Below are 23,553 nucleotides of genomic sequence, written 5' to 3' on the forward strand. Positions count from 1 at the left end.
TCTATTAACATTCTCACACATATGCAGCACTGAGCCGTATACTCCAGGCAGCATTATTGCTCCTAAAACCCACAGACAGAGAGATACTCGCAGTTTAATGCTTTGCTGAACTTCATTGAAAGCAGAGGAGGATCTAAACGGCACATACAATAACTGAGATGAGATCTCTGATGGGGTCAAACATAGCTTTTTATTCAAATCCCCTTTCAGTTTCCCGCCCATTTTCCTGCAAGTGAGAACACTTTTTGTGATGAATGAAAACTTCAAAAGAGCAGCAGGGGGAACTACGTAGCAGAGCAACCCTGAACCCAGCATCACTAATGAAAGCTGGCTCTGTGCTTGTCAGCATGGCCTTAGGCCACAGGCTTAGAACTAATGGCCTCCAGTTTAATATACCTCCAAGATGTCTTTTTTGTGTGTTTGTGTGAATGTCACCGTCCCTGCTTCGTTGTCCACATCTTTCTGTTTGGTTCAACTTGATCGGCTTCTCTTTTCCATCTTTGCATATTTGCCCAGAAACTTCTTTCCTCTCTTGTATTTGCATCTCATGCGTGACCAGACTGTGCAGCCTTTTATTCTGATCTTCCTTGATAGACCTTCCTTTAAGATCTTTTTCAGTGTAGGTAGCAATTGAGTCCATGATTGCGTGTGATTGTGTTGTTGCGGATGATAGTCGAATTGAGCTGCTTCTCGCTACCATCATCCTTAGGTTCTGCCACTCCTAAATCATCTTTTTTTTCTGTCTCCCTTCTATCCTTTTTGTACATCAATCTCTTTCTTTCTCATCAGGTAAGAGGAACACACACTCCCACCGGCAGCAGTGATTCTAGTTATCGGTCGTCATGGCCAAGTCTAATAACTACAATGCATGTCGTGCGTGCAGAGCTCTCTGAATGCCACTCCTCCACTTGTCTCCATATCTATCAGTGATAGAAAATGTGCAGTTTTCACCTGCCGGGCTATAAACCACTCAGAGCTGGGTGCGCTGGGTTTGCATTAGCTCTACATGCTCATAAGCTGAGTGGTCATCAATCATAGTTTGATATTTTTAGATTTAATTACCGAGCTTGTCCTGGACTTCTTGCATTAATAGCCCTGAAAATGCCTGAACACAACCATGGTTCTGGTAAAATGTCATTTGAAACCTTTTTTTTTTTTTTTTTTTAATGATACAGCCACTTTTGGAACATACATCTAAACTACTGAGATGATCATTATCTCGTTAAGATCCAGCTCTTTTTTCCCCACTATGGGTCAGGTATTGCTCAGTCCTCCAGAGGGCCAATTAGGACATTACGTAGCACTCCAACTCTCCAGACAGTTATTTTTATCTGAGAATCTGAGTTGTTTTTATCACACTCATTCCATAAATCACCTTGTCCATTCGTCTGTCTCTGTATAATTCCTCTGTGTGTGTCTTTATTTAGCTGTCTGTACTGTAGTCACAGAGATGCTTAAACTGTGTAGTTGTTTACTGACACAGGAAAAAGTTAAAAATGAAAAAGAACAAAAGGGAAATCAACTTTTCATTTGTCCGAACAAGCCAACGAAGAGCAAATATGCCTTTGCTGCACCTAGAAAAAGCAGAAAAGATGTCCTATTGGGAAAAAGGTGTGACCAGCTTTTAAAATGATACAGAGAGCCAAAGAAATCCACAAATGTAATGAAAACACTAAATAAACACAGACTCCTAATCTGGACATATGCACAGTTAGCAGAGTGACTGATGATATCAGCACATGAAAAAGCCGTTTCATTTATGCAGGAAGGGTCCAGCAACCCTGATAAAGAACAGAATACAGCCAGTAAAACAGCTGTTCTGTTTGAGCTGTTTGTGATCTCTGTGCGACTCATCATGTTGTGCATTTGCTGCAACAGACTATGACATCCCTAGAGGACAGCAATATCCATCAGGACACCTCTTCCTGTGTTCAGAAACCTTTGTCTTCTAGCTCACTCTTTTCCGTGTGTCATGTTCTTTCTTGTTCTAAACATAAATTACATGTTTGTTCATATTATAGTAGAAGATTTGTCAGTTATTTTTCGGTTCTTTGTTGTCTGTAGATTTTACTTTGCTATTTTTCTGTCTTCAGTTAGTACTTAAGTTTTCTGATTGGCTTTACTTTCTGTTTTTTTAAGCATATATTCTTTTACTTCTTGCCTGTGTGTAACTCCAGAATTTCCCTCTGATCACCACACCTGCCTTGAATGAGATGTTTGTGTACTCAGTATCTTAGTTCTTTGGCCTTTTTGGTTCCATTCAATGCTCCCAGTTTAATTTGTTGTCAGGTTTTGTTTTTAGTGTTTTGGGATTTCCTGTTCTCTTATGAACCTCTGCTTTTCTAGCACCAAAAGTTTGTTAAAAAAAAAAAAAAAAAACTTACTAGTTTCTTTCACTTTCCCCATTTTGAAATGTAGGCTAAATTAGGTTCTCCCTCAGTCATGGGCATCAAAACAAAATATTTAATGTTTTATTTGGGGGTATTGCCTGATGGCAAAGATACTTTTTTACTGTGTTATATTCAGAAGCAAGTAAAGGTGAAAGCAAGGTGAATATGTATATTTGTTTGTTAAATTATGCATTTGTTTATATTCACATCCAGACCTTGCAGTCTGGATGTGTAAATACATGCTCATCATTATGCTTGCTAAAGCAAACCATTATAATGGTAATGTGCAGTTTTGTGAACTTGGTGGGGTGTTTATTCATTCCATATTCATGTTTGATTGTAAACATTTCAGTACAAAATAACATAACATAGGTATAGCTTTTACAGATGTTGCTATTTGTAGAATATATATATATATATATATATATATATAAGACAATTATTCCATTGCTATTGGAAATAATATAAATGCATCAGATAATTACTGATAGATTAGATAGACAGTCTATCTATTCTATTTATCACTAGCTACAAAAAAGTCTTTAAATGAACCTAAAAGAAAAGAAAAAAAATCATGGTAAGGATTCCCATGGGTCAAACCAACTTAATGGTCCAACTGAAAATGTTTTAGTCTACCTTAATTTGGTTGTTTTTCCCCAACTAGTGTATTATAGTTAATACAATTGATCCATCTAATTTTACAGTAACACAAAAATATTACTGTTAATATATAATATCACCTTATCCTGTCTGACCTGGAAAAGAATGACACATATGCCAGAATGCTCCTCCTAGCCTTTAGCTCGGCTTTTAACACTATTATCCCATCACAGCTGGTGAAGAAGCTACGGTCGCTAGATGCAGACTCTGGCACCTCCAGCCGGGTCTTCAGTTTTTTGACGCAGTAGCAGCAAGCAGTCAGAGTAGGAAACAAAACATTAAGATCAATCACAGTGAACATGGGGTCCCCCCCAGGCTGTGTGCTCAGTCCCCTGCTGTTCTGCCTGTTCACATCTGACACTGCTTTCACACATCAAACCACATCATTAAATGTACGAACAACACAACCGTGATAGGTCTCATTACGAGCACTGAGGAGTCTGCATACAGGATGGAGGTGGACCAGCTAACATCTTGGTGAAAGTCCCATTATCTCCTGTTTAAATGTGGTAAAAACAAAGGAGATGGTGGAGGACTTTAGATCTAATGAGCGCACATACAGACCCTTCAACATCAACGGTGCAGCTGTAGAGAGGATCAGGAGCACTGAATACCTCAGGGTTCATCTGGCAGACAACCTGTCCTCCACCATCAACACCACAGCCATCATTTAAAAGGCCCAGCAATGACTGTGCAGACTCAGGAAAGCTGGTCTCCCTAAAGAATATCTGACCACTGTCTATACAGGTAGGATTAAAAGCATCCTCACCTACAGTGTCATTGTGTCTCTCTTCGTATGCTGCTGAATATCTATAAAGACTGCTGTATCAGCTGGGCAACAGCCATCATAAAGGGTCCCCACCACCCATCCCATACTCCGTTTTTTTTTTTTTTTTTTTGCAATCAGGAAAACGGCTCAGGAGCATCAGCTGCAAGACCAGACGGATGCTGAACAGTTTCTTTCCCCAAGCAGTGAGATTTGTCAATTCTGCATCCCCTACCACCCACACAGACTAAATAACTGTACCCCATTTGTACCTTATAAGTGCACACAAGGACAGCATTCTTACTAAACTTTTTTTTTTTAACTATGTACATTATTTGATGTATTTATTGTGTTCTAGATCTTTTAATAGTGTCTATGTTATTCTATTTTACTGGTTGCACTGCACCTTTGTTTCAGGGAAATGTGAAGTAGAAGCACTTTCTAGTGCCTTTTGTAAGGATTTACCTCCCAGCAGTGAACAAACTCAATTACATAATCTTCCATTTTACAATTCAGATATTTTCAGTTTGCAAAATAAAAACCAGCATATTTTGTATTCTCTCTAAATATGTAAAATAAATTTGATTTATTTATCATCACAGAGGAAGAAACATGAGCCCATGGTGTAGCACAAAGTATATCCATAGTAATCCCGTTTTCTGCAGCATTGTACAGATGACCTTTGATCAGATTTTAGTGATAAGTAAATGGGTAACATTGTAACACTGGCAGCACTCTTTGATTTAAAGTGTGGGTAAGTCATGACTAGCACATGCTCACATCTAAAGTCAAAACAGACTTAAAATTAAATTCAAGAGATGGTGGAAAGACTGTTTTCACATCGGATTCCTAGAATAATAATGAAGGCCATTATTTAATTGTAATATGCCTGACATTACAACAAGCATGTCCTATATACCATTAATTAGTCTTGAAACATAATTCTACCTTTCACATCAGACATCCTTACAGCTGATTAATTTGTCTATAAAACAGGACAGAGTGGGTGACAAAGTAGGTAAACGATCATCACCATGTTCACCAGAATCACACACAGAAATGTGAAATGAGAGAGAGATGTATGCTTGTACAAAAACCAGCACAGCAAATTCCTCTTGTTCACTATCGATTGTGTGGGGTAGATCATTTAAACAATTCAATTACAGCACAAACCTTTGTAGCACTGAAATGATCTCCTTTTCTTCTGTTGTTCACTTGGATTACATCACCAGTACATACGCTGTGAAGAGTGAGATCCTGTTATATCGTGGTTCGGTTTGCTAAATTGCTGAAGTGGGAAATCATGTCTTACAGGACCCTTGGTACCCGACACAGACTATTTGTATGCTTTGCCATCCACCTGCTCATCCTAGAAAGCCGTAACTGTGTGTTGGCTTGTTTCCAGAACGTGACGCATTGTGGCTGTCTTATAAGCATTAAACCCTAAAGAGCTTTGCTGGAAAGCACTGAGAATATTCGATTTGGATGTGGCACTTTGTAATTCACTTTGCGAAGCCCTACTGAATTGAACAGAATTTAAGATGACCGGGGTTCCTAAAATCAGAGGAAACAATCTCCCACAGAAACATTTGACAGTCTATTTCAGAGCACTTAAAAGTGCTATATTTTTGGGGAGTGCTATCAGACTGTGTGGAGCATTCCAAGTATTTCACAAAAACTGGTGAGTCGTGATACTTCTGTTGCTGTTGTATGGAACAAGCAGTCACCACATAGCTAAAAGAGAGCTGCCCATTCATCTCCTGCATTCTCCATGTGACACTTTCCTCCCTTCCATCTCCTCCATTTGCTCCTATATTAGAGGGTGTGAAGTGGTCTTTGAATTTGGTTCCTGGGCCTCTTTCTCTGCCACCATCAGTAGCTCGATGCCGAGCAGGAAAAGAAATATGGGCCCAAGGAACGATATTTCACTGGCACCAGCTTGACATTGATGGATAGAGGATCATTAGACATTTGCCAGTTTGCTTGGGCGTAGAGTTATTTTCAGCAATAATGTATGGGACAGGGAGCAAGAGCTGGAGGAGAGCTCCTGGTATGATCTCAGAGGGCCATGGACTCCAGTCTGCTGAAGTTAAGTCTAGAAGCAAAATGTGGGTGGTGGAAAACAGAGAGGCACAATACAATAAATGAAAGAATTGGCTTTGTAGAGTCAGCTAAGAATTTGAATAGTTTATGTTTTAGCATCCGTTTCAACCATTTATCCCACTGCCATTTAATTAAGCCATTTTAATAATTATTTCCATGCTTTAATCAGAACTTAAAAGTTACATTTTATTGGATTTTCTCAAACTCTGCCCAAATATTAATATGTGATACAATCAGTAAAACAAACTAAGTCTTCTCTGCATCGTTTTCGTTTTAATGTTATTTACAAGAATTATCTGTGCCTGAGTGAAAAGAGCTAACAAGAGCTAACCACTTCTTCAGTTACCATGGTTACTAGCCTGCATGGATGACAGAAAGGGGCTTTTAAAGCAGAGCTGACGCACAGCAGAGAAGGAGGAGGAGGGGCCTGAAAGTTTGTTTAAAATTCAAATCCAACTTCTTTACTAGATTTATAAACTGTGTTTTACGCAAGTCTAATCAGTTTATTTATTTTAAACGGATATTTGTTACTTTAGGCATCTGTTTCTCATTCCTGACAGTGTTTTCAGCTCTTCCTGCATCTTTCAGCTCCCTGACACTGAGAGAATCATCCACCAGTATTGACTCAGACATTTCTCCCTTTCTTTGCAGTGATGGTTCTACTAATTGTGACAATGCGTCGGAGGAGAAAGGAGCCGCTGATTCTCGAGGAGGAGAGGGACATCAGAGAGAACATCGTCCGCTATGACGATGAGGGAGGGGGAGAGGAAGACACCGAGGCCTTTGACATGGTTACCCTACGCAATCTTAATGTCATTAGAGACCCGAATGTGCGACGAGATGTCACACCAGATACGCCTACCTTCTTTCATTACCCCACAGCTTCCCGTCCGTCCTACAAATCGCTGCCTGACAATGTGGTCTTTCGGGAGTTTATTTGGGAGCGACTGAAGGATGCTGATGTGGACCCATCAGCTCCCCCGTATGACTCTCTGCAGACATATGCTTTTGAAGGCAGTGGCTCTGTAGCTGAGTCACTAAGCTCACTGGAGTCATTAAGTACAGACTCAGATCAGAACTATGACTATCTCAGCAACTGGGGGCCACGCTTTAAAAAGCTGGCTGATCTGTATGGCAACAGCGATGGTGCAAGTGTCTTCTCATAGCCCCTAAATGCCAATCATAATATTTCTTGGACTTTAAAATATACAAGTAATTTATTGTCAGAGAAAATGATTTTGTCCGCCTTAGTGCACTGGAGGAAAAGATTCAAAGACAACACTAGAGATTGAAAGGAAAAACACTTTGACTTCAAAGGTTTGGTTTGTTTACCTCCCTGTATGGATTTTCAAAAGAGTGCCATGGTGAGTTTTGACACAGACTTCAAAAGTGGCTTGACTGAAGAGGAAACCTTGTGTGCAAAAAGACATTAAAGGTTTCAGATTTTTTGGGCTCGAGTCCAATCGTTGACTGCAGAATGCATTACATGTTGGAGCATTTTTTACGGGGAGGCACCTGTCCTTTCATTCCAACAATGGGCAGAGGCCCAGAAATCTTGCTTTGATGCATTCCTCTGCTATCTTTGTGCTAAAAACATAAAAGTTTCTCATGATATGCTGTCTTGCTGGCAGCTAATCAGTAGTCACTTGACTGCTCATATGAAATATGAGAAAATTTTAAATGTATCCTTTTTTTTTCTCTCTTTGTCGTTTTTTTTCTTTGTTTTTTGTTTTGGGGTGGGGGGCAGGGTGACGGGGGGCCTGTTTGTGATAAGCATTACATCCAGAGCCACATTACTCATGGACTCAGTCATACTTCTCAACTCTATATGATGTGCAACTGCACACAGACAGTACAGTATAAATTAGTTGTTGATGTGCTAAGGAAGTGATGTGAATCATAAAAAGAATGACACTCATCAGTTTGATGTTTCCACTTGATGCAACAGGAAACCATATAATTTCTCTTCTTCTAACAATACATTTTGCAGATGTTGCAATGTAGTGTGTGTCTCAGTCTGTTTCTTCTTCCGCCTTTCTATTGCCAAGTCTAATGTATAATTTCTCTGCTTGGAACTGTCAGGATTTAGTTCTGCTTTTATACGAGGCAGGTGGACCTGAGAATCCGTGCTGATGGATCCATCAACGTTGTGCTTGAGAATCATGCCACCTAGACTCTAGAAAAAAAGAGTGTTTGTGTTTGTTTCTGACATGGCAGCTGTTACTGAGGTGAAGTTGCAGTTTGTAAGTAAAGTAATTTTGCTTCTGTAGTTTGCAGAGTCCGACATATATTGTCATTTCAGAAATTAAATTTAAAAAATGTATGTTTTGAATATTGATGGTGAAAGGACACACTGTATGATAATCATAATGTGCTGATGATTTTTTTCTTCTTTTTCTATTTTTTTGTAGCTTAAAAAAAACTGGGTGCACACATGTGCAACCGATATGTATTATTATTTATTTTAAAGAGGCAGAACTGTGCAAACGATGTTTATATCCCTTTGCCGAAAATAAAATTGACATTCAGTTCCTTAAAAAGGCTGAAAAGCTTCATTTCAGGGTATTTCAACATACACCGTACAGGTGCCAAATAAATAAAGGTCACTACTGACTACAACCAATGTGTTACAGTAATAATCAGTGATTGTGAAACCGGTCCTCATCCTCAGCCCATTTAGGGAGCTCAACGAACCAAGAAAGGAGGGAGGAGAAAAAGTGAATTGTTTTGATAAGGCTTTTGTAGTTGAAAGACCTGATGGAGACAAAGCCTTCACGCTCCACAGAGGATTGTGTGATGACTGTAAGGCTCACCACTGGCCATTTGAGGAGCCTTTTGCCAGTTAGCTATGTCTGCATGGTGCAGTCAAAGGAAGCTCAGTTATAGATGTGTTCAAATACTGCATTTCCTGTGAAGACTAAAAAGAAAATATGTGTGCATGTGAGGTAGTGATAACACTTTTTTTTGTCTTTCCAAGACTATAGATAATGAGGTCATAACGCCACAATACACAACTTCCCAAAGGATTTTACAACACATAAGATACCAACATTTTAGTATAAAATTTCCTTTATAATTTTTTTTTATAGAATTATTCTACACATGAATGAGAATATAGTTTGTGTATCATCCGAAGAATTGTTTGCCATGTGTTATACAAGACTCTTCTTTATATGATTAAATTATCTAAAATGAGCTATTGCTTTGTCTACATACTTAACTTTTCTCTTAAGCATTCTAGACACTTTACTGAAGACAAAAAGCAGAGGTAATGGGGAATTCCACATAATCAAGTCCAGCGTTTTGATTTGGATCTGCAAAACCCTCCTTATGTTCCAAAAGCAAATTCTGAAATCTGGTGAATATAAAGATGGATTATGAGGTAAAGGGAAGTGTGTTCATCAAATGCAACACTACCAAATCACAAAGAATTTTTCATGTATTTTAAATAAATTTAATGTCATTATTATCTTTTTCAGTCATGTTATAGCACCTACCCCCAACAAGTAAATTCTTTGCAAAGTCAGTCAAGTCTGCATTTTTCTATCGCATCTAACACTCTGGCTATAAGAACGAACTTTATTATATCCAACATTTCCACTACTGTTTATCTTTAACTCCAGCTAGCTATTGTATTCTTGAATTTTTATTTTATTTATTTATTTTTTTTTTCTAAAAAGAGCACATTTTTAAAATAAGAAGACATTTTTGGATCATATATTCTTGGAATTTCTGTATTTCTCCATAAAAATGACACATCTTATCAGATTTCTGGACTAAGGACTCTTACTCCTCCTTTACTTGGGGTGCGTGTGCACCACATTATGGCTGCACCACGGTTTTGTTCCACCCTCCGTGGCCCTGCAATTTTTACCGGGAGCGTGTCAGGTGTGGAGCGCCGGCGAGTGCAGGATCCATGAGATCACAAAATCACAGGAGAAGTGGAGAAACTTGTCAACACTGAAACCCCCTGACCGGTTAAACACATAATGTTTACATGGTTCAGCAGTGCAAATCTGCAAAGGGGCTTTTATTTTGAAAAATACCAGAAGCTTTTACACTGCTCCCGTGTCTGATTTCCTGTCTGCCCCTATCTGAACTGCAAAATTTGACGCATTCTAGGTGGGTGAAGCGTCAAAAACAGACTTGGGGCGTAAATGTTGTGAAGCGCCAATGAGCTTCTGGGACGCTTCTGATAGTGTTGTAGCGTACCCAGACTAAAACAGCCGCAAAAAGCAGTGGAGGCCACGGCGCAGCCATAAAGTGTGGCACACACACCGGGTGTAAACGAGGGGTTACACACCAAGCTGATAATATGTTGTCAGGGACTTTGGTTAATGACTGTCCCTCGTCTTTTCCGAGTGTAAAGCACTGTCGGCATTGTCATTATTTTTACGCGATTCAACAAGTTAAATCTGCTGAAACAATTTTGAATGAAGTTCAGTGGTTAATCAGCGATTGGTCAGTCAAGAGAGAGCTAATTCTCTCTTTGACTTTCATTTAAGGATGAAAGTCAAAGTTTGGTGAAAACATTTGTTCGCTGAAGGTTGTTTCATGACCCACAGTTTCTCTAGACTCAGAAAGATTCTCCAGTTTAATTTGCAATGTGATGAATGATGACAAGCTGTCCTAGCCTGTGTCAACAAGACCCAAACCATGATACTACTACCAACACCACTACATTTTTACCCACTTGCTAGTTTTAGAACACTTTCCAGCCAGATGAACATAATAATTCTTTATGTTTTCCCCAAACACATAGTGAAAGGTGAAACAGAGCCCACTTACAGCTTATTACCCTGCTGCCCATTTATTGCAAACCCCTAAACCAAATTTCAACTTCGTATAAAATGCTCCTGTAACCCTGAACAGGTGTGTATGGAAAAAAATTAAATAAAAAATATATATATATATATATATATATATATATATATATATATATTAAGTGCAAATCCCAGTGGTTCACTTATTTTTGTTATACTGAGATATGTAAAAAAAAAAAGTGACCTTTTTGGTTGTGAATCTGATGCTTTTTCATGTTGGAATAAGCAGGTATGAACAGTGGATAGATAGATGTTTTGGCAAATTTTCAAGCACTGTTGTATTCCCCAGGACTTGTTTAAAGTGCTTTTCTATCAGGCCAAAAAACTCAGCCAATCATAAAGAATTATCTTGAAGCACATGAGAACTAAGGAATCCTGCAATGTGGCCTCCTGATCTGAATGTTACAGGGTCAGTCTTGGATTACATGAAGAGACATATGAAACAGAGACAGCTCAAATGATCAGAAGAACTGGGGCAGTTATTCTCATGGTGCTGGAACAAGCTTTGTACCTTGAAAATCTACAAGTGTACCCAGAAGAATTGGTGCTGTAATTAAGGGATAGTAACAACACCTATTGATTTCATTTGGAGCTTCTTTTCTTTCATTGGTGTTAGTGGGAATTGATCAATAAAAGCTATTTAATACATTCTCTGTTTACTGTTAGGGTCTAAAACCTCATGCAAAGTTACTGATACAGTTTACTGATGGGTGGAAAGATACACAAAATAAATAATCCCAGGTGCTTGATTTCCATTTTGTCATTCTACAAAGGCATTTGACAATTGTTTTCATGACCCGCACAATATAAGTTTGAGTCTAAAAGAAAACAGCTATCATCCTATGCTGTTTCCAGTAGTCAGAGGTTCACAAATGCAACTGACAGTATAATTCACAGTGATGCAAGAGATTGCAATGGACTTATTATACATCTTTGCTTGGTAAATATGTCATCTCCTCACAGGTATTGACATAGTTTTCAAAGCTTTGAACCCAGCAAAGACAAAACATCCAAGATTTTCTTAGTACGAGTCAGAAGTAACCAAGGCTATTGTGTTTGCTCATTATAATGCAATTTACTCAGACTTCTATGTGTTCCTTCTTCCATTTTCATGAGCATGATAACTTCCCGCAAAGGATATTTTAAATTCCCATAGATGTGAGTGGTTCTTTCTCATTTAAACTGCTGTGTGAAGCACTTATGGCTACTCAAAAGGGCCGATACAAATCTGAATTTTAACATTAAAGATATAATAACATGGTAGGAAGATCCCATATTGGAATATGATGTGTCATATACCACCCAATGGACTGTTTCTGCAATGTAAATCTGTTTAAATAGGAATTTGCTCCAGGCCCTACACAGACTCAAAAAAAGACTTTTACTTCGGTGTTAAGAATGGGTGCGCAGCATCACTTCACCCACCATGTGATATACATTTTATACTGTAGCGTTAACATGTTTAATAATTAAAAATCTGGGCACCACCCATAAAGGGAACAATTTTATAGCTTATAAATAAATCAATCTCACATGCTACTCATAGTTTTTATTGGAACTGACCTTAGCCACACAAGGAAACCTCTCAAAATGACCATTAAAAATATGATATATGTATTAACTATTCTACAATTTACATAAAATAAAGTATGAACATTTAAAGCTTAAACGCTTAACATGTATAGATGACGCCCTGAATTGTGAAGAATGTGAGAAAATGAAACATTAATTATTTAAACTGTGGTGTTAATTAACGAATGTAAAGAGAATAAAGAACAAATTTCTGAACTAAACTAAATTTGATGGACCGTTTAAGAGGTAGGCATGGATTAATGACTAATATAGGAAGATTAATTTACTCTTACATTTCTTTTGTGACACCAATCATGTCAAACTTATGAGAGGGAGAAAAAGAATCCACATTGTCATCCACTGAGATGACTGTCATACCTGGTTTTGTTGGACTGTTCCTGAATCCAGAGGAAGCCAAGTTAGGTTTATGAATCCCCACAATTCTGCCCGATAACCTGAAAGTTTGTCCGTAACTCTTTGTGGGACATCAACTCAGAGTGCTGGGTCTGCTGTGGCTCGTCCACTCTTTTTTGCCTCACCCAGGAACATAGATGGACATAGAGGTCACAAGATGGTAGATAGGAAATAAAATGGCACATACTGAAAAGAGTTATTTAAAAATCAAAAGGGCTTAGGCTGCAAAGGCCGGAAAAATGAAAAGTACTCTTGTAAATTTTTCTGATTACGATGTAAACCTGGATTTTTTTTTAAACAATCCTTTTATGTTTTGTATAAACAGTGTCTTACTACTAATCCCAAATATTTAAAATACTTTTTCACATTGTACAATGTGATAATGATTAGCAAAGATAACCGGACATGTTATGTCTCTGTCAGAGTGGTTGCTTTCAAAAGTCAACATATTTGGACCAAAAGGCTCGTATTTAGCAGACATTTGACCTTTTGTGACTGCTAAGCTAAAAATTTCAGTAATGCACTTTACTTCCTGTGTTGTGTTTACTGGAAAGTTCTGTCCTCTTTGAATTTTAAAGTTGGAATCAGGAGTGAGAAGGACAGTAGGAAAAGAAATCCACAACCACCACAACTTATAATCTATATAGCATCAGGGTCAGAAAGAAGTTGATTACTGTAATTTCCTAACGCCAGTTTGTTGTTCTCTACTCCTGGACTATGGTAAAAACATGTCAAGATGCACATTTAAATTATTAATAAAAAGGTGTATTTCCAATGTCAATTTTAAAATACTTTTAGATGAATCAGAAATTTGATCTCAAATGAGCTGAGTCTTTAAATTGATTTTCCATTAAACTGCGTCAGTATGCTTTGGTCTCTATGTGAACTAACTCTCTTAAGACAGATTTATGCAACATGTTTAGTGCTTTCAAACAACCAGGGGGTATAAAGTGTTACGACCCATATCAGGGGCATGACTGGGCGCAACACAAAAGCACGTTGGGACAGGTGTAAAAGTTAAACACAACGCATTTTATTGACATAAACATAAATACTGAATAAAAACCTGGAACAAATGGTAAACAACTGTTGGGTGTCCATAACTCTGGGCGAAAACTAAACGAACAAAAGGGCAGCAGTTCCCATAAACTAAGTGACCTCAGTCAAAAACAAAAAACCTAACCTAGCCCAACACAACAAAACCTATAATACAAAGAATAACAAAATGGCAGAACACAAACTAAGGTGCAGCAAAGCTTAAACCGAAACTGTGTGTATAACGAAGGTGAGTCCAAACTAATCAAGACTATAACCAAGTCCCCTAAAGGAACACAAACAGCCAGGTGTCCCCACTGTAAATACAAAATAGTCTTGCACCCAAAAGGACCACCATATAGCACAGCGAACACACAGAAAAGCCATGCCACCGTGTCTCTGCCAAACACAAAGAGAAGAGGCCACCTGCGCTAATCAGCCTCTCTCATCTAAAGTGAGGGGAAGCAGCCTGTGCTGTCTGCTTCTCCCTCATGACTGAACACTGCAGCAGCTCTTTATTTCCTGCTTTCCCCAAAGCTGCAGTTTGATTGGCCGAGTGTGGAACCAATCAATGCGGAGGAGACTGGGGTGCAGTTGATCCAGCCACTCAGAACGGACACCAAGGCCAGGGATTTGCATGAAGAACAAGCCCCAGCTGTCTGTAACGAGTGGCACCCATAGCAAAAGACAGTTAAGTGAACTAATGGTTTTCAGTAATGACTAACGATTGTCTTTGTTGATACAATTTAAACTGTTTAATTTCAGCATTTGTAAAAACTAAAGTAGTTTAGGGGAATGTGTGTCCATAGTAAACTCAACTAAACTGGGGTTATAGTGTGCAAAAATAGTTAACTATTAATAACTTGCGCTGAGTGCTTAGCTTCCTATGAAAAGTGTGTTACTTAAATTGTGGCAACATTAATAAACATGAATGACAGAGGCTAAACTTGGCAAAGAAACATAGTGAACATGCACAGAAAAACAAGATGAAGATGAAGACAATCACTCATAAAACATTACATTTTTCCGTCTTTCCCTTTCTCTATCTTTCCTCTCTCCTTCCTGTTCTGTTCATTCTGAGTTTTCTTTGTTTGAACTCGCGGACCGAGCCTGCAAGGAGGCATGATTTGCTGTCTTCAGCCAATGGGAGCAGACCGACTCTGGCAGCTTCAGCAGAAGATCAGAGCAGCTTGAATTTCAGTTTGCATGTCAGTGTTTGGCTTAATGTTACAAATGTCTTTGTTTCTTCATTCCCTTGTCTTGGAACGTCAGATTTAGACATTCATGAACACATCTGGAAATGATGTTGAAATATTTAGCGGTGATACACATGTAGAAACACTGATCAGTTATTTAAACAAAATTAGATAAATGTACAACAACAAAAATAAGTGATTATAAAGCAAAATTATAAAGTATGATAAGAACGAAGAAATCCTCTAAATAAACAAATCAACTAAACTGATTAAACATATAAATCGTGATGATTTCAGCTGCCTTTGCTTCCTACATCTATATAACTATTAGAAGTTATCCACATTGTTTGGACATTATTTGATATAAGAAAAAGAAAAACAAATAGCTAAATTATAGCTAGGTAAGATGTCCGTCTTTTCTCCTTCTTAATCTGCAACTTTTCACCAGATCTCATCAGTAGACTGTAATGTAACATACGCAGCTCTCTGGCACTGTCACCTTCCAGCAAAAAGTTAAAAAAAATCAGCGGCTGACTTTCTGTGGCATTTGCATGTTCTCCCCATGCATGTGTGGGTTCACTTAGATTACTTAGTCCAAAAAACATGTTATTGGTGGTTCCACATTGAGCTGTTGACCTGTCCAGGGAAGCCACTAAGATAGGTTCAAAGAGTAAAAAATGATTGAACTGAGGCTGATGGTTGGACTTAAAACTGTACAACAGCAACAACAAGTCAGCATAAAGCTTGACTCTCATTTGCAGCCACAGATGGTGGAGCCAGCTCAACAAAGGTTACAAGGCTAGACTTTAACATTTCTGTGAAAATATTAAAATCACCTCCCATTCAACTCTATCCTACATAGGCATTGCTTTGTTCTGTTTTTATAGGAGGAATAGGAGGAAAATATATATATATATCCCCATAATGATTTAGTGATATTATAGCAAGATGGAAGTGTTAGATTACAGGAGATTTCTTTTATCAAGGCAGGCTGTGGCTTGAACACAGATGTGTGATGTAAACTCCAGCACTGATAGCAGCTGCAACCAGATGTTGATTCTGATTGACCAGTTGCCAATCAAAATCACTGGAAAGTGTTTTAAACGCCTGCTGTCTAGTGTACTTATGAACAATCAGTGAACCTCTGTTATCAGGCGCTCAATCTCGGCCTCGGTTGATTGCTTGTGTTGGCCTTGGCGCTTTGGCTGCAGAGGCCTGGGCCAGCTACAGACACTTCACTCAATTCTTATCATAACCATGCATCATCAACAAATTGCCCTGACAAAGAGGTGCCCATTTTCAGAGACTCTCAGCGAGATGAGGAACAGGCTTTCCCTCAGATTGTCTGCTGGAACATCACTAATAGAGTTTGACCTCTTGGCTGTCTGTTAAAGAAATCATTCTCTGCAGTTGCCTTTTGGCTCCCTATGCTACGCAGGTGTCTGAGATCTTTTGTCATACAATAGCTTTCTTGTATAGCAGCAATTATTTGAGTCACTAAAAGCATGGTTTTTTTATTTATGATTTTTCTTTTCATTTAAAATGTTAAGAAAGTCATTGTATGCACTTACTTTATGTATAGCACACCTATATGTCTTTTGTATATTTTAGACATGTGTTTGCTAAGTTTTCAGGGAAGAATAAGATGTTTTCCTTAGCACAGAGGCTGAGAAATCAGATGAAACATAAACTTAGCACAAAGCCAAAGCAGGACTGAGTCCTTGCATATTTATGCATATGGGTGAATATTTATTTCTGCTATTACCCAGCATGAAACAAAGCTCCAAAGAAAGTCTGTCTCTGTTTTCTTGTCTAACACAGAGTAAAAATGCAAGCAAATAATCTGCTGGCCATTCATCCTGGGGTGCCTTTTTATGGCAGAGAATTGGGGGGCCCAGCTCTGCTGTCAGCTGGACGACTCCTCACTGGTTCTTTGAAAGAGAGAAAAGAGGGGTGGGGAGGAAGATCAAAGGCCGTTGCAACACCATGTTTTATTCTCTGTCTTTCCCAGCAGCACTCACAGTTCGCCTGCTCTTAGCAAGAGAAATGTCAGACCTCAGGTTTGTGTACTCTATAGTTCCACCAAAATTAGGCTGGTCCCAGGCCTGGGCAATATAAATAATTCTCTTGAGAGGTACATGTGTGTGAGTGCAACAGCTTGCTCCTCAAATGCCTGGGGAACAAAGGGGAAAGTAGGTCATAGTGGCAAGATTAGGGAAATAGGGTGTAAAAGAGAGGAAATGTAAGAAATCATTGGGTAATGACTTAAAGTTGATCTAAACGTAGTAAAAAGGCAAGTAAAGAAAGGTGAAATGTTGTCAGTCTTTTTTAAAATGATGAAATACCAAACATACCATTGTTACAGACAGATACACACTGTGTGATTGTCTTCTACGACATCCAGCATCACTTTTAGAGTGATGTGTTTCAGTGGGTTGCTTTTCATGTCTGCATCCAGAGTTATCACTTTCTGAGCTAGAAAAAGGAGATTTTTAGTCTAAAGCAGACATGATATGATCTGTTTGAAGATCAGTTTTAATGTAGAGGCCCACACATGACTGCGTTTTAATCCCAGTTCCTTCTACAGACCATGGATTTTTTACTATAACATCCCACTCTAGCGTATTCTGAGTACTCTGTCCACCCAGCTGAATAACTGATGATTTCTTCCATCTCCCCTTTGATCTCATGGCAATGTGTCTAAATAGCATGTTATTTTTTTCAGTTAGTATGAAAATACTGCATATAGTGTAATATTGTGTCCTCCTAATAACATGACAACGAAAAAAAACAAAAAAACAAACAAAAAAAAAAAAACAGAATAGATGACTTGGCATGTTATAACTTAACTTTGAATGGCACCAGTCTAAAAGTGCCCATGCCTTCACTGTTTATGACATGCAGCGGCATCCATGCAAATGCAAAATGCTATGTCAGTTGCACCTTATATCACATCCCTTTATTCCTATGCTATTACATGAGACCAAGTTGACCCCATCATAATCTTCTCCTCACATTAATTAGTTGACTCCTGTGATTAAAGTTAGCCAAGCATCAAAACTGATGTTACATTGGGACCAATAAGGTTTGTTTGAAACTACCTGCCTCTGTTTTCAAAGGATTTCAGTGTCTTCTATAACTGTGTTTGATAACCATTACCAAGTAGTTTTTAGCACCCAAATAAAACCAGATTATGTAGACGCTTAAGTCTAAAACTAAACAAATAGAAAGTAGTCATCTACATGTTGAAGTCCTTATTATGGACAAAACCATTGCATGACAGCCTTATGAAAAAGCAGAAAAAGAAATATGTTTATTCCAAACACAAATAGATAATTGGCTGTGATTTGTTGTGGTCTCAAAAACATTTCACATGTCCACAGAACTTCACACATTTTTTGTGCCACAAACTACCACTGATAAAAATAGTTATAGCCTCAGACTATTTCCAGTGACTGAATTTGGTCCCAGCAAAGTTTCCCTGTATCACACATTTAACATAACAAAGTTTCCAAAGAAACCAAATCTTGTGTTTACTCTTCTTTTATTTGTTCATCCACTTCCTTTGTTACTTTTTAAGTATTAAAATGTTACTCTTGAGAAAAAAAAGAGATAAACCATACATTTTCCATTCTCCAAACCATTTTCCTTTTTTTTTCCCTTTTTTTTTTGTTTCCATTCACAGTTTTTCTTTTTCTTTTTTTAAACTCAACATGTGTGAATGACCATCAGTACAATGGTGAATTAAGGTAATTAGAAAATGATGCATTGAAGCCCTCTCCAGTGCTGATTGGCATAAACATGTCAGGGCGACGTCAGCATTAATGAGCCATAATCGAAGCAAGCCTAATTAGCACCGCTTTGTACTTTATGTAGGTATCATTAGCCAAGCCTGGCTTATTGTAGCCCTGAAAATGTGGGTGGCATGTGTTTGTTTATCATGTAGACATGGAAAATAGTTACATGCTACAACAGCCTGAGTAAAGGGAAATGTTTCTGTAGGCCTACATCTCCCATCAGGAGGAAGCCGCCTCAGGGCTAATTAGATCTCGAAAGACTGTGCGGAAGGAAACATGCATATTTAAATAAACAAGATTTCCTTTTCGTTTTGGCGTTTTGAAGTTATATTCAACTCAATTACACATTCAATTCAGGATGACTAATATATCATCTATCAATGGGACTATTACAACCCATCGTCAATGGTTAAACACCACTTCCAAGCATTTTAATACAGTTGGTGCTTATGCATCATTCTTGATGTGATTAAGCTAATGTTTGCATAAATGTGTTTGAGATGAGTTTGGTCAATGTTTTCATGTGCATTTTTCTCTTTATGCTGATCTTACACTATTTGTCTAACATAATTTCTGAAAATATTCATCAGTCATGTCTGCTGCTATCCTTCAATTTACATATTATTACACAAAACTAGTGAGCACACAGTCAACTCCCTGCTTAATAATTCACAGACAGATTTCCTATTTTATCGTTGAGGCGCGATCATGCAGGGTTTATTTTCCTAATAAAACCGAATAGCACAATAAGAGGATTGAATTATCCTGGTTGTATTTAATTGAGTTTGACCAGGTCCTTGCTCGGTGTCCGTCTAATCTCCTCGCAGCACTATAGTCTCACTCCCAAGGAGACGGGGGGGGGAGGCTGATAAACTTTGAAGCTTGTGCTGAGAACCCGCTCGCTGCACCCTCTGCATTATTCATAAGGCAGGGACTAGAGCATCTTCAAATGGCTTGTCATTTCCTTTAACCCTCCATCACAATGGCCATATGCTGCACATACTAGAGGAGAGGATAGAGAAAAGCAATCTATGGCTAAGTCTAGTCATACAGGAACACATACAGGTACATGCACAGCATTAACCCACTCCAGGGGTTTTGTACAAGAGGGAAAGCTCAGGAGATCAAATATCTGCAGTTGCATATTTCAGGAATGCGCCATTTGGGACTTTATCCAACAACCGACCCCCCCCAAAAAAGGAAAAAATAAATAAATAAATAATATTGAAGATATTCTCATATTCCTGTCAACATTTCTTTGAAAGTTATGAAAGGGCGAACATAGAGAACAACTAGAAGTTTCTGGAAAGGTCACAACTCCAACTGTTCTCCAAGAAACTACAATATGAAAACTGAAGTGCTCACTATTTGAAGTGTAGTTAGGTTTTTTAACTCCTTTCCTCAGCTAAGCAAAGTGTGGAGGCGTGATCATTGTTCAGCTATAAACTGTGTGCTCTTCAGTTCCTCATTCTTTCTTTGTGACATTTTGTCAGCCACCCCAGAGTCGTCTCAGCCAATGTTCCACACACTATTTGTATTTACAGAGTTTGTTTGTGTGACAAAACCACACGAGGCACGACCCTCAAAGGTAATTGGGATTGCCATCATTTGGCCTCCCTAATGCCTGCCATCCAGCATTAACATATCATTAGCTCTTTCTGGGACCGTTCACTCAGAAAATTAGAGGTCTCTGTAGACCCCTGACTCCATCAGGAAAGCAAAACCAGATGACACCTTCACATTTTAGTTCTCAGGAGAGAGAAATAAAATAAAGATGTGCGTGGGAGTAGGAATGCAGTTCAGGTGGTTCTTGATTATATTAATTTAAAAAACTTTGTGGCTGAATTTGATGGAATGTGATTTTTCAAAGAATATAACTGGTATCCCTTTCCTGACCTTCAACTTGAAATAAAAAGACGGCTCGGACAGATTGAGGAACGTGATAAAATTACATATATGGTTCCCAAGGGCTGAGATAGTTTCTGCGAAAACAACACCAGCCTTAAAATGATTCGTTAAATGCTATTGTAAAAAGCTCGTCCTTGCTGAATGGTCCAGATGAACTGCACTACCTTGATACCTAATGACAAAACATCTGGCAGATAGTTCCTACGCTATGATGGAATTGCTGTAGCTATAGCATTTAGTCTTTGTAAATACCTTGTTTTGACACCTATAATGGCACAAAGCCGCACTTGCTTTTGTTGTTGGTGCAAAAACTCTAAATAGGTAGCTGCTTTAAAGTGAAGCACCTCCTCTATGAGTTATTAAAAGTTAAAATTAAATCCAAATAAAGATACAAATGCACAACACAAACAACACAAATAATTTTCCAGCTGTTGTCCTTTAATCTTTTCTCTACACATACAACATATTTGGATATGAGAAACAGGGAAAATGGAGGAGCTTTAAAGTTAAAAAATTCTCCCTTTATTTCATATGTACATTGTCCCATAATTAGCATTCTTAGAAGACAATAAATGACTGACTGGTAGATTATTTCTGATATATTCAGCTGTATTGTTATTGTTTAGCCTCATGCTGTAGAAAACAGACAAAGATTGCACAACAGATTATCTGCAATACAATCATAAACTCATCTATTTTCATCTTTTTATTTACTGTCCTTATCTGGACTTCTTTTTAAATTAATGTATTAAATATTTACATAGTGTTGTTTAAAATTTAGGACTTGAAAGCTTATTCTTCTTTTCCTTTAATATCTAATTCAAAGCTGTTCTCCAAGGAATTATGAGGGTGCAAGAGTAAGAATGAATTGAAAGCAGATATTTAATAATTTGCATAAAAAAAAAAATCACTTATGCATTTGTTCACTGAGGGGGTGAAAGATGGTTAACAGTTATGCTATGATTGAACTATAAAATTCTTTACTGGAAAATACCTAATTTAAAAAAGAAAAAAAAAAGGGGAAATTACACATCAAAGTGTAGTTGGTAGTCTATGTGGTAATAAGACTGTTGGGGAAATTTCATATTATTCCCTTTTACTATATTGTGTCTACTGATCACTCTCAGGGTAAACAGATTGTTTAAGTTCTTGGTAATTGAATTTAATGCTGAGTAGCCTGTTGCTATCGTAAGTTGATGCATTCCTTAGAGCAGTTCACACTGACCTGTGTGACTTATCTGGACACTAGCCAGATATCTTCAGGATGACCCAGCAGGGCATCCTGCCTTAATGTCACTGGGGTTGTTTATGTGCTCAATAAGTGTCTAATCCTGTGTGAGGAACAGACAGTCTCTTTGTTTTTATCTTACAAGATACATGATGTGCTGTGACGTGATCGTTCTGCTTAAAAGATGCTGCATGTATGTTTCTTATCAGATTCTGTTCAGATCTCTGTGCTGTCAGACCTCTGAGCAGTCTCTCTGGAATTGCAATTCTATTCTTTCTATTCTTTCTATTCGAATTCTGTGTTCAATAAACTTGTAATCATTCTTCACTTCAGAACCAGACTCCTCATCCTTGACAGAGTAACTTTTTACCTCTACAATCTGGTGTCAGAAGTGCTCCTGCGTGGTCAGTTTCGGGTTTTTACGACGGGTGCCTGATCACCTGAGTACGTCTCAGCCTCTGTTTCTGGGGGACTCCTCGTGCATCTCCTTACTGGCCCGCCAGGACCTCGAACATCTTCCGTCCTGTCAAGGAAGTCTGGTGAGTGAGAAATTACTCTAGGATTTTGATTTGCTCTCACGCGCACACACATCTCTCCCTTGTTTAGAAAAGTAGGAAGCTGGGCAGCCAGGGGGTTTTGGGAGCTCCGGTTACTAGAAGCAGGCCTGGAAGCCTCATTAAGAGATCTGGGCAGGTTAAAATCCCTTCACAAGGGTGTGAGTGGGTAAAATAAAGGAAAGGCAAGGCACGGCAGTTTATTTGTATAGCACATTTCATGTACAGGACAATTCAAAGCGCTTTACATAAACCAAAGGTATTACAGATATTTAGAAATAGTAAAATACATCAACACATTATTACAATAAAATAATAGATTACATTAAAATGATTAAAAGCAAGATAAGTTAAAAAAAAGTTAACATGCAGATTTCATGCATAGGTGCATGAGAAAAGAAATGTTTTTAACCTGGATTTAGGTAAGACAAGTAGAAGCTGTGGCAGCAATAACAGTACTGAAAGAAATCTTTGAACCTTATTCATCAATAGTTTTGGTGAAATAAAATCATCCATCCATGCAATATCAGAAGTCAGGTCATGGGGGCAGGTCCCCAGAGCAGGAAAGCACAAACTTCCTTCTTCCTAGCCACATTTGCCAGCTCGTCCAGGAGATTTATTTTGAATGACTTTTTTACAACACATGATCTGGATTTCATTTTTCTGACAGGGACCTGGCTGAAACCAGGTGAAAACAATGCCTTTTCAGAGCTCCTCCCCCATGGCTACTTATTCTTCAGCACCCCATGAGCTACAGGTCGTGGTCTGGCTTTACTTAAGGAGTGCTTCAGATGTAGAATGATAACAGCAAATAAATATTCCAGCTTTGAGGTGCAGCTGGTTGTGATTGATGGACTTTCTTCATTTCTCAGAATTTTTGTCTGAATTTATCCCAAAGTTTGAAAAACTACTGAGTTGTGGGGACTTTAATATTCACTGACGTGCAGCTAACCAGTTGGCTAATGAGTTTAAAGGCCTTTTGGATTCCTTTTGGTCTTTCTCAGTCTGTTCACCAACACATGAACATGGGCACACTTTTGATTATTTCTCATTTGCTTTCGGTTTCTCCCAGAGAAATAGTTTACACTGCCATTTTGGATCACTTCC

General features: G+C 38.3%; 1 protein-coding gene across 1 annotated transcript in view; it reads left to right on the forward strand.

The window, feature by feature from the left end:
* The window catches only part of cdh7a (cadherin 7a), a 143,369-nt gene extending 135,739 nt beyond the window's left edge, over positions 1 to 7,630 (forward strand). The window contains exon 12 of the mRNA XM_041969076.1: positions 6,571 to 7,630. Within this exon, the coding sequence (XP_041825010.1) occupies positions 6,571 to 7,085 (515 nt within the window). The 3' untranslated portion in view covers positions 7,086 to 7,630. The remainder of the gene's footprint in view (positions 1 to 6,570) is intronic.
* The last annotated feature ends 15,923 nt before the right edge of the window (positions 7,631 to 23,553 follow it).

Source organism: Melanotaenia boesemani, chromosome 18 (genome assembly GCF_017639745.1).
Source record: "Melanotaenia boesemani isolate fMelBoe1 chromosome 18, fMelBoe1.pri, whole genome shotgun sequence".
Classification (NCBI taxonomy): domain Eukaryota; kingdom Metazoa; phylum Chordata; class Actinopteri; order Atheriniformes; family Melanotaeniidae; genus Melanotaenia; species Melanotaenia boesemani.